The sequence below is a fragment of the Rutilus rutilus genome (assembly GCF_951802725.1).
Source record: "Rutilus rutilus genome assembly, chromosome: 23".
Lineage (NCBI taxonomy): Eukaryota > Metazoa > Chordata > Actinopteri > Cypriniformes > Leuciscidae > Rutilus > Rutilus rutilus.
This window is the reverse complement of record NC_140233.1, coordinates 16,174,587-16,186,796: the sequence shown is the minus strand read 5'-3', so window position 1 is coordinate 16,186,796 and position 12,210 is coordinate 16,174,587. Positions and strand designations below refer to the sequence as shown.

Genomic DNA, 12,210 nt, shown 5'->3' with positions numbered 1-12,210 from the left:
GCGTCCTTCAAAGTTTAATTATCTTTCATTTGCTAGCACCACGTTGATACATGCTTGTGAAATGAATTTGAGAGACATATCATTAGGTTCTTAATAAACAAGCATTAAAATATATGCATGGCTCCACAGGGTCCAGTCCTACACTATAATGCAACAAACAAACAAAAAAGTCTTGCCTGATAAAATAACTCTTCATCCTTGTAAAACTGCGAGATAACCAAATATATTTGATGGTAATTTCAATGCATCCAAAACTTAAACCAGTTTTTCTCTACATGGAAAGCATGGCACGTTCTTCCCTGATTCTCTAAAGGCATTCATTACAAAAGTATGTCTCACATCTCTGAAATCACTTGCATCATCATCAGCCATCTTAATGAGAATCGACCGGAGACTGACCACGCACAAAGTACAAGCGACTGAGAAGTTCAATACATTAGTGGCAGTCCGTGAACAATGCCCAGAAACCTCAGTCAGGAGACACGTGAGCCGGTTGCTGCTAAGGCTCTGTTGTAAGGCCTCCACAAGATTTCACAAGGTTGTGAGGAATTGCCTGTCTTGCTCTCTAGTAATGGAGACGGGGCACTTAACCTCACTTCCACAGGAAGATCTCTAGAAGCAGCATGCCTCCCGTAGATGCTTTCGACAGACACGACGGCCACCTCCATCATGGGATCTGCAAATCTCGATATCCCAGTGGGACGGTCAGCAAGCCGCACAAGGCTCGTAAGAAGCTGCAGGTGATCGTTTGTGTACTTTTCGTGGAGCTTTTTGAGAGGTTCACCTTCTTTGGGATTGTTTGCAATATGATCCTTTTCTGCACCATCAAGCTGGGATACAGCAGTTACCAAGCAGCCATGGTGAACACATGCTTTGTGGGAGCCAGCATACTTACACCTGTTCTTGTGGGATGGTTTGCTGAGACGTTTTTGGGAAGGACAACAGTTCTCTGTTTTTGTGCACTCCTTCATTTCCTCGGTTAGTGGTTGCCAATACAGTGAAACCTTGGTAGATATATGCATATCATTTCTCTTTAGCATCTAACTCATCTTGTACTCAAAGCCACTTGTTTTCATTTGGAGTTGCACTAGAAGCTAAGTATTGCTATATAACAAACCATGCTTGAATAACCAGCTGGTCCAAACTGGTTTAGGCTAGTTTGGTCCTAGTCTAGGAAAACTGTTCATGAAAACTGGATAACTGACTCTTAAGAAAGGGTACAATATTGAACCTTTCATTTTAGGGATTCCCATCATGGGATCATTTATGGTATTAGTTTTAATTTATTGATTTGGTTTGAATTATGATTCAAACAGCTTGTAAACATTCTTTAATCACTAGAAAAAAATGAAATAACCCATTAAACATTAAAATATGCAATCATTTAAGACATTTACCCTTATAGAACCTTTGGTAACACTTTATTTTGATGGTCCCTTTTGAACATTCTGTTGACTATAAGTAACTTTGCATCTACATGTCAACTAATTATCATTAGAGTATTAGTAGAGTGTCTGTTTAATATCTGCTAACTCTTTATTGTGTTGGTTCCCCAATAGACATTCTACTGAGTATAAGTAACTGTGCAACTACATGTCAACTTATTCTAACCCTAACTCACCAGTCTATTAATACTCTCTACCAACACTCTGAGTTAGTAGACATGTAGGTGCAACGTTACTTATAGTCAACAGAACGTGTTAAAAAGGGACCATCAAAATAAAGTGAAACCAAACCTTTTTGGCATAAAGAGTTCTTTAAAATTGAGTCAAGAACCCTTGAGCTCTATATTGAACCTTTTTTTCAGAGTGTTGTTGGTTCATTTTTATAGGAACCGCCTTGCTTCCTGTCGTCGCATTCCCTTTTGAGGATTTCTATATAAACACACACAATATTGTGCATCAACTTGAGCCGCACGAGCAACACATACTATTCTACACGGGGCTTGTCGCTGTGGCACTTGGCATTGGTGGCATCCGTGCCATCCTCTGCCCAATGGCAGCATATTACCTTCAAGGTTGTGATCGACACCAGCTTTTGTCCTTCTTCAACTGGTAAGATGCTAAATTTCTATTATTGTACAATCTGGACACAGAATTTGCTGTTCTTGTCAACACATCATGCGTTTTAAGGTGCTCTCACTAGTTTCTCTTTGTTGTGCTGGTAGATAAGGCAATCATCTTTTACTTATACTGACATACTTATACGTTACTTATACTGTGTGGATGTAAAAAAGCAAAAGTTTACAGTTAATGATGATATTGTAGAAATGTGCTAAACACATTCGCCATGATTCATTTCGTAAACAAATGTCTCTAAACAGGATTACTGAAATAAAGTGACTAGCATTCAGCTGATAGTGTGATCTCAAAATGGCGGCCTCCATTAGTAGACCCCCTCTATGTGAATTTTTTTTTTTTTTTTATTAGATTAAAGTATTTAATAATCATTTTAATAACTATTTTAAAAAGTACTATATATTTCTTTATGTAAAAAGGTTTTAAATGGGGAAGAAATTACTGAGTGCACCTTTAAGATGCATTGTACAATAGTTTCAAATGCTGCCGCTGTCTACCACAGGTTTTACTGGCTGGTCAACCTGAATTCAACAGTTGTTTTTTTGGGGATTGCCTACATTCAGCAGTCAGTTGCCAAAAACCTGTGTTTTCTCATCCCTTTCACTTCTGTTCTCCTCGCCCTCATTGCCATACACATGGTGCGCAACAAGCTCACTTTCCGTCCATATAAAGGTAGTTAACAATGCCATTCATTATGCATACACACTACTGTTTCATAGTAGTTGGGTTAAAAAAAATGTCTTATACTCATCAAGTCTGCATTTATTTGATCACAATACAGTAAAACAGTAATATTGTGAAATATTAGAAATTTAAATAACTATTTTCTATTTGAATATATTTTCAAATGTAATGTATTACTGTGATGAATACTCCAGTACTCCAATACTACAGCATCATTACTCCAGTATTAAACAGTCTAATATGATGATTTGCTGCTCAAAGAGAAATTTCTTATTATCATAAATGTTGAACTTTGTTCCTTAACAACTTGTAATTTTGTTCTGTGGAAAAACAGGCAGTTCCTTGCTAACTACACTCGGTGTGTTCCTGAACTCTCTTAAAATGTGCTGTCTCCATTACCGCCATTTGAGCGGAGATGTTGCCAACTGGCTAGACCGTGCCAAGGAAAACAATGGGGGTTGTTACAGTGAGACCAGTGTGGAAAACGTCAAGATCCTAGTCAAACTTTTCCCTCTCTTTGGACTTCAGCTTTTGTATCGAGCTTGCATCACCCAGGCGAGTGTGTAGCAAAATGCAGCTTAATGCTTAGCTGTTTACAAAGTCTTTGTTTCAGAAATTAGCTTTTGTAATATCTCTATTACAATTCTTTTAACAGATTCCATCTGGCTATTATCTGCAGACTATGCATTCCAACTTAAAACTCAACGGTTTTCTCCTGCCAGTAGCAGTGATGAAGGTCATCAGTATTCTGCCGGTGTTGATCTTAGCACCACTGCTGGAGCTCGTGCACACCTGCTACCAGTCTCCAAAGAAAATACTGCCCTCACCAGCCACATTTATAAGTGAGCATCCTAGCTACCAGGGGCGTCGCTACACCCTTTTTACTGGGGCACGAGCTGCAGTAAAATATCGCTGTGCCCCAGTAAAAAAATTAAAGATAAATCCTCATGTGTCAATGAAGATAAATGTATGCTGGCCTGAGAATCATGTTTTCTATCAGTTGTTTAGAATCAGAACTAACGAGCTCATATTTGCAAATGATCACGAGTTTGAAAAAGCTCTGAAATTGTTCACAATTCTTTTAGATTAGGGCAAGTTCACTTACATTCTGAATCATCTGCAGTACTTTCTCACACCCAAGTACACCCAAGTACACTGTAAAAAAAAAAAAAAAAAAGTTAAAGCCTTAAATGAAGTACAGTCAACTTGGATGTTTAAGTCATTTCAACTTAAATTACATTAAACTGACAAAAACAAAAAATATTTTTGTAATAATATAACATAAAAAAGTTTAAATTTGCTTAAATTATTTTGATGAGTTAAAGCACTGTAAAAACATATGTAGTCATAACTTATTGATCATATAATTTGTTGCAGTATAAAACGTATAAAACATTTTTTAAAGAGATGGATGAGGTGGATATTAACCCTAGGAAAGGAAACTGGGAAATGCCTTATCACTTGTCAGTGACATTAATTGTGTGTGTAGCATGTGAATGACTTTATACTGCAGGTAAAGATGATCTATATCCATTTATATCCAAAACAGTATTAAAAAAACATATCAGCATAGTTTTTTGATGGGGGGGGGGGGGCCTGTACCCCAGTACTGACGAAAGGCTAGAAACACTTCTGCTAACTACAATTAATGATTTGCCAAGTCAACCTAGTCACCATGTCACCAAAAACACCATGATGTGTTTACTAGCACGAGGGCGGGACAACCTGTCAATCACATGAGATCGACCAATAGCAAACCACAACCATTCAATCAATTCCCGATGCACAAAATCAAGTCCCGCCCTACAATTTTACTGTTACACTCGGATATACATCACAATTAGGAAGAAAATACTATCGTAACTTCCGTTTCATGCCGACTTGCATCATGTCAAATTTTCTCAGACAAAATCCAGTCATTTCAATAGGAATCCACGCGTTCTGGCGAGGGTGAAAGATTTCGTAACGTGTTCAAGTTGGTTACGCAAATTCGCCACATTGACCAACAGAAAGCTGCTTGCTTTGAAAGTGACTTCTGTGTGAGCTGTTTTTCATACATCGCTACACTATAGACAATAGACTTTATATTTCATATTCCTACAGCTATGGGTCATGCTTGTGCAGCTCTCTCAGCACTACTGGCAGGGATCTCAGAAATCCACAGGAAGCATTATCCACAAGTGGAGCAGACACTATCGGGAGAGGTCCTGCAGGTGTCCTCTATGACCTGTTTCCAGCTTACGCCCCAGTACATTTTACTGGGAGTGGCAGAGGCCTTCGTAACACCAGCGTGTAAATATTCTCAATTCACTTTCTAAAATATATACAGTAACCATAACAATAGTTCCCCCAAAAACGAAATATCTGTCATAATTTACTCATGTTGTTCCAAACCAACAAGACTTTGGTTAATCTTCAAAACACATATTTTTTAATGAAACCTGAGAGGTAAACTCAGGTGTGTTCTTGACATAACCTTTTGTGTATTTGGCAGTTTTAGCGCAATAAGACATTAAAGAGAACTTAGTTTAATACTCATGGGATGCGCCATCTGACATCCAGCTTTCTGTGCGCGTGCTTCGGATGTGTGTGCTAAAAAAAAACATGTATCAGAAATTTAGACTGATACGGCTTTAAAACGCATGCAGATAATAAACTTTCATGATGATGAAGGACTGCAATGTCACATGAGCGTGACCGCGATAGAGATGATAATCAAAACCGAACAGATGTTTTGTTATTTTTTAGTATCCAAGGCACGAGCTGTAAAGGCTCCGCCCTCTTCTGCAAAGTAGCGCGGGGAGCAGCAGCTCATTTGTATTTAAAGATACATGCAAGAAAACAGCATGTTTTTCCTTCCACTCAAAAATGCAACATGGTATAATAAATTATCTGTGGGGTATTTTGAGCTGAAACTTCACAGACACATTCTGGGGACACCTGAGACTTATATTACATCTTGTAAAAAGGGGCATAATAGGTCCCATTTAAAGGCACAATATGTAACTTTTTTGCTTTAAAAATAGCAAAAATCACTATATCTATGTTATATATATTTTTTAGTTGTGTACTTACATTATCCTGACTGTTTCCAACAACTTTCAAACCAGGAAAAATTTGTAATTTAATTCGAAGACACGTCCCGTTTCTTTATTTCCGTTTTGTCGCCGTCAATGGCGTCATATCCGCGTTCTCCCTGGTTTCCGCTCGTACTGCCATAGCAACCAGAGCTATGAACCAGAGCCCTCTGATAGTAACCAAGGCGACTAACGTGGACAATTGTGTAGTTCGCAATGTCTATTTGCACGCTGTTGTTGTTTCGTTCAAACATTATGGACCATGGCAAGCAGACTTTGGATAAAAAAGGAGAACTAAAACAAGAATTAATATCAGCGCAGTGTTTTCGAGATGCCGAGAGCGCCCATAGACAGTATATAAACGAGAGCTCCACGTCCGAGACTTCGACCGCTCCTACATGTACTTTATTAAACAGGTGAGCACATTTACATAAAACTAATCAATGTTATATAGTTCAACAATGATAAAATGTTAGAATATGATCTGTATGTTATTCTAATGTTGATCTAGCTTACTGCTAGTCTCATACAGACAAACTAACACATAAATTTCAACACATTCAAATGCAGTTTAGTGTGATAGTGTAATGTTAGACCAAGTGAAACAGCGCTGCGTTACCTCACAAGTTTAATTTGTCTAATAAACTGACCTGTGAGTTGTAATTCTGCACTTGCGTGTAGTTCGGTAGAATGAAATGTCCATATTCCTTTTATATCCGCGGGACTCGCGTCGCGTGTGGAGCTGATAGCTGTCTCTTAGCAATCCCGAACTGCTTCATATCATGTCATGATAAAAACATAGATGTATTCACTCATCCATAAACATTATTAGATCGGTCGGCTTGACGTTGACGACAAGATCCATAATTCATAGCAAATGTTGCGTCATCAAACTACGCCTTTGTTATTCTAAGAGGTTAGCGACCCCTAGCGGCGAAAAAAATTACATACTGTACGTTTAAGTTTTGGTCACCTGGACTTTCAATGGAAGGACAAAAAACAATAATTTTATCCCTTAAAACTCATCTTTGATCACCAAAATGACACATTTAAAAGTTTTTTCCTTGAAATATTTTTTTTTTCTTATAATAGCTTGAATGTAACTCTACACCCTTGCCTCATTTAGTATACGCGGAATACGCAAATTAGCCCCGCCTCTACTCGTTGACGATCACGTTGACTTGATTGGTTACAAGGTAGTTTGTGACGTCAGAAACACCAGCGATTTCAAACCGTATTTTTGAGATCACAGTGGTTTTAAGGAGAAAATACTCAGCAATGGTGTTGACTTATGAATTTGCACATGGTTTGTCTTGAAGCATATTAAAAACACCACATAGACATAAAAAAACAAACAAAAAAAAACATTAAAAGCTTGATTTTCACCACAGGGGGACTTTAATTTAACCTCTTAATTTGTGGTCTGAAGATTAAACAAAGTCTTACGGGTTTGGAAGGACATGAGGGTGATTACATGATGACAGAATTTTAATTTTTGGGTGAAGTATCTATTTAAAGTGCTATTAAACGGGGTGCCAAATCAATTCAGTTATTTTTGTTGAAAAAAAAAAACAGCATCACTTTAAAATTTGAGTGTTGATTATTTGAGTGTTCAATGTGTTATTTATGTAATTTGCCATTTCTTTGCAATTATTTGTGAAATATACTAGCAATTTCTGAGTGAAAATTACAATTATATACAATATATTCTAATTCCAATAATTAGTCAGGAATTCACCAAACTCACCCGTCTCTCCTGTTCCTCTGCTCAGGCTCTCTCATCTCCTTCTGTCTGACTCCCAGCAACCTTAGAGGCGTCTCCTTGCATTTCCTAACCCTCTCATACGGAGGTGGCTGCTTTCTAGGAGCTTTCCTCATTCACTTCCTTTATTTTGTGTCTGGAGGTAAACGTACATCTCTCTTGAAAATGTTGAACTTGCTATCGTGGTGCAAAGTAGACGTGACGTCTTAGAGCATGAACTCGCATTTAATATGAAAAGATTGTGTTTTACAATTACAGGAAACTTCTATCCTAATAACCTTGGCAGTGGCAACATGGAGAGGTTTTTCTTTACGCTGGCCATATTAATGACTATAAACACACTGGTGTTTTGGAGAATATCACAAAGGTACGGTTCAAGCTTTGAATATGACATAATAATGAAACATTTGAGTGTTTACAGGACTCTTTATAATGTTTTTGGGCAGGTACACAGATCTGAGCGTGGAAATGAGTAGCGGGGTGGGACACAGTCACCTGACTGAGAAACTCCTGCAGTACAAGGCCTGTCTACGCTTTTATGACACAGTGGATCGCTCGGACACTTTGAGGTCCATGGAAACCGTCTTGTGAATTCATTGTACATGCAAACCCTGTAATGCTGGCATTACACAAGAGACTGATTTTCAATGATTTTCAATGCTTGGAACTAGAGCAAGATCTGTAAATAATGCAATTTAGATGTATTCAAAAAATAAAGTTATTTTATGGTATATATGAATTACTATGTTAATGACTCAAAAAGCAATGGCGGAAACCATGTTACAAAACAAAAACATGGTAGTTTTGGCATGTGAAGTATGTACGTTTCTACAACATAAGGAAACGTTTCTAAATACGTTTCTGCAATGTTCTGAAAACATATCCATAATGTGAAAAAAACTGACATCTTTCATATTTATTCCATTGGGGAAAAAAACGTTTGGAACAATTTTTTTTATGTTTGCTGGGATGATACTTTTTTTTTTTTGTGAACAAAGCTTGAAATTTGATTGAGGCTTTTACGATGGAAGTCCACTTCTGCCATATTAAAATAAATAAATCATGATTTAGTAAATTGTAATTATGACATGAAAAGTATGTGTATTATGACATAGGCTACTAATTCATATTTATGAGATGGAAAGTCAAAATCATGACGTACTAAATCGAAATATGACAAAACGTCATAATTATGACATAAAATGTCATAGTTTCACATTTTTATCTCATAATTGTAACTTTTTAATCTTATAATTGTCACTTAGTATGTCATAATTATGACTGTATATCATAATTCCAACTTTTTTGTGTCATATTTGACATCCTAGTATGTCACAATGTTTAGATGGCAAAATTTATTTTTAAAGTCTTAATTTCAACTTTTCATCTAATAAATATGATTTAGTGTTATAATTTCAATTTACGATTTTCGATTTATGAAGGCTTTTTTTCTTATGTGGCGGAAAGGAATGGCCTTCCATGTTTTCCTTATTTTAACTTGTAAATAAATATTACTTAAATATGACTTAATATACGTCATAATATCGATTATGATATCGATTAATCCTAATTACGATTTACCAAGGCATGTTTTTTTCTTTTGTGGCAGAAATTGGCTTTACTAATTTTAACTTGCATAAATAGATAATATAACTTATTTATACTCAAACCCACTTATTTACTTTCCTTCTTCATCATACACTCTGTGTTAGCTCAGCATAAGCGCATCTGAGCAGTGTAGTGTGTGTGAGTGAAAACAGAAAACACACCCCGCCACAGCTGGACCGTCGCAACCGCACGAGATCCGCCTTCGTTGCTACGGACTCGCGTCTCTGCCTCTCAACATGGACCTGCCTGAACCCATACGGCGACGGCTTGGAGATTTCTCCAGAACCGTGTTTGTGGACCAAAGCCGAACACAACCCTCTCCCGAAGAACACGCTAATTTCCTTAACCAGTGTAAGTGTGTTTGAGTTGTTGAAACGGTGACTTTTGTGTTGAGCTGCTAGCTACTGGGCTAATTCATCTGGTTAGCCGAGCTTATGTGTCAAGCTCCTGTTAGAAGACATTTTGCTTACCTTATTTGCTGATATAATAATGCTTTATGGCACTGTTAATCGGTGTTGGTATTGGTAACCGTGGAAGTGTCTCTAACCTACATACCGAGCTGCCTAACGTTAACTTAAGATACGTTACCTGAACAGTCGGCGTAACGAACCGTTCTTTTCAGTCGGATCTTTTTTTAATGAATCTATTGAACCTGTTGTTCACACAACCGATCTGAACGATTTGTTCAGGAATCGTCCGAATCGAGCGATTCTCGAGTCAAAAAATCACTATTGATTTATCAAACAGAGAATCTAATAAGTTAATTTTCTATCTTAATTTTAAAATTAAAACGCAATTAAAATATTTAGGCCTATACGATTCCATTTATGTCGGTTTATGAAGATGCATACATAGCATGCATCATTTTTTTAATAAGTATCGTTTAATTAAAACATGCAAAAAAAAAAAAATGCTTAAAGGGATAGTTAACCAAAAATGTTTTATTCTGTCATTAGGCTAAGTTACTCACCCTCATGTCGTTCCAAACCTGTAAGACTTTCGTTCATCTTCGGAACACAAAGGAAAATCTTTTTGATGAAATCTGAGAGCTTTCTGTCCCCACTGACAGCTACGCAATTAGCTGCTACCACTTTGACGCTCCAAAACGTTTATAAAGAGATTGTAAAACTAATCCATATGAATTGAGCGGTTTAGTCCAAATTTTCTGAAGATACACGATCACTTTATATGATAAACAGATTGAATTTAGGCTTTTAATCACATATAAACAATCATCAACTTACACATCAGTTGTGGTAAACAGAAGCTTATGTGCGAGAACCAATGAGGTTCATTCTTGTCACATGTTACGCAGCACGTTTGAGCTTCCACAAGAGGTTTGTTCTCATGCGTCAAGCTGATTCAGTTAAGCTTCTGTTTATGTTCGCTAAACAATGTTTAGCCTATATGTGAGTAAAAAACTAAATTAAATCTGTCCATAATATTAAGCGATCGAGTCTCTTCAAAAAAATTTGACAAAATTTAAATGGATTAGTTTTATGATCTCTTTATGAATGCTTTGAAGCGTCAAAGTGGTAGTTGCGTAGTTGTCAATGGAGGGACAGAGAGCTCTCAGATTTCATCAAAAAGATCTTCATTTGTTTTCCGAAGATGAAGGGATAGTTGTTGGGTGAACTATCCCTTTAATGCGCTTATAATTCACAGAAATACGGCAGCTCGCTAGTTTTAGTGTGCTGTTATTTTCATTTTTTGCACTTTTATTCAGCAGATAGGGATGTAGTATCGAGTCTGCCTCTTCAGATGTCGCTTTACTTTAACATGTGGTTCTTTCCCTTCTGGTGGATCAGTGAGGTTGTGATGCTACAACTAAAGGTGATTCTCCTCTACCTATTTTTTAACAATTCAGTCTGGCATCATTGACTGCTGTTTAATCATATTACTGTTTATAAACATAATAAATATATATTAATATAATAAATATGCTTTTCGTCTAGTACCCAGCCCTTGCAGATTATTACAAGTTCATCCTGATCACAATTCTTATTTTAATGACCCTGATTGAGGCCATCAGACTCTACCTGGGCAACGTTGGAAATCTGCAAGAAAAGGTCAATATAAGTATAATATAATATAATCTACATGATTGCATAATCCAACATCCTTTATTTTTAAATAGGTTCCAGAATTGGCTGGATTTTGGCTCCTGACTCTTCTACTCCAGTTACCTCTGATTCTGTTCCAACTTTTCAATGAGGCTGTTCTCATTCAACCTCTGGAGAGAGGAGTTCATATAATACTGGCCTTATTTATTTTTGCAGAGGTATAAATTTGTATATATATTTGTGTATTTATATGAGATTATAATCCTTTAGTTTTTTTTAAATGCTTAACTATTGAAAACTGTTTTTTTCTTTTCAGGCTCTTTTTGGATTTGTTGCCCTGCGTGCAATGGTCCGACACACCGAAAGTCGCTTCCATTTGAGACAGTTCGATGGGATTCAGGAATTAGGAACGTGACGAGACCTGCACTGATGAACTTGATTAAATATTCAATGTGGTAACACAAAAAAAGACTACAAAGATGGCAGTGGCAACCACTAGAGGACACATGTCAGCCATTGAACTGGATTGTTACTGCGCATGTCTTGGTGCCTTATTTTATACAAACGAATCTTGCCTTGTATTATATTTTGTATGTGGGCAAATAAAATATAAAAAGTTGAACTTTTTAAGACAAAGACAGAACACACCCCAGTGCTATAAACCACTAAATCATTATTTATTGATGCTGAATTTAACAAAATTACAAATTTAATTTAAAAATCAGCTTCATTAGAAATCATATCCACACATTTAATTAGACATCACTTAAAAAAAAAAAAAAAAAAAAAAAAAGAACAAATCATGCTTATCACACACACATTCAAATAAGAAAGGACATCTCTTCAATAGAAGTTCATATCAGAATAACTTGATTATACTAACTTTTTTTTATTTAGAAAATGGCTCAAAAAGTAAAAACAAGAGAAAAAGTCTTTGT

At 36.6% G+C, this 12,210-nt stretch overlaps 2 protein-coding genes across 3 annotated transcripts; both read left to right on the top strand.

Annotated features, from left to right (window-relative positions):
- Window positions 1–623: 623 nt before the first annotated feature.
- slc15a5 (solute carrier family 15 member 5) lies at window positions 624–8,266 on the top strand (the record flags this gene model as incomplete). The annotated part of the gene is made up of 9 exons (XM_084397651.1): window positions 624–978; window positions 1,832–2,054; window positions 2,581–2,750; window positions 3,097–3,317; window positions 3,418–3,604; window positions 4,866–5,054; window positions 7,612–7,743; window positions 7,860–7,968; window positions 8,048–8,266. 9 exons carry the CDS (start codon window positions 624–626, stop codon window positions 8,190–8,192), a joined length of 1,731 nt encoding a protein of 576 aa, XP_084253777.1. The 3' UTR covers window positions 8,193–8,266.
- Window positions 8,267–9,325: 1,059 nt separating this feature from the next.
- On the top strand, window positions 9,326–12,040 carry tmem17 (transmembrane protein 17). Of its 2 annotated transcripts, none has more exons than XM_084397475.1 (5): window positions 9,326–9,560; window positions 10,939–11,042; window positions 11,165–11,278; window positions 11,347–11,490; window positions 11,589–12,040. In XM_084397475.1, the coding sequence occupies exons 1-5, from the start codon at window positions 9,446–9,448 to the stop codon at window positions 11,685–11,687; spliced, it is 576 nt and encodes a 191-aa protein (XP_084253601.1). In that variant the 5' UTR covers window positions 9,326–9,445; the 3' UTR covers window positions 11,688–12,040. The 2 variants fall into 2 exon arrangements, with proteins under 2 accessions (XP_084253601.1, XP_084253602.1); XM_084397476.1 differs by having other exon boundaries at window positions 9,387–9,564; window positions 10,943–11,042; window positions 11,589–11,906.
- Window positions 12,041–12,210: the final 170 nt, after the last annotated feature.

Bases quoted from the DNA above. Each gene is read 5' to 3' on its own strand.
- tmem17 (XM_084397475.1), top strand. From the start codon at position 9,446: ATGGACCTGCCTGAACCCATACGGCGACGGCTTGGAGATTTCTCCAGA. The intron at 9,561-10,938 runs GTAAGTGTGTTT...TTTATTCAGCAG, and splicing joins CGCTAATTTCCTTAACCAGT to ATAGGGATGTAGTATCGAGT. The intron at 11,043-11,164 runs GTGATTCTCCTC...CTTTTCGTCTAG, and splicing joins TTGTGATGCTACAACTAAAG to TACCCAGCCCTTGCAGATTA.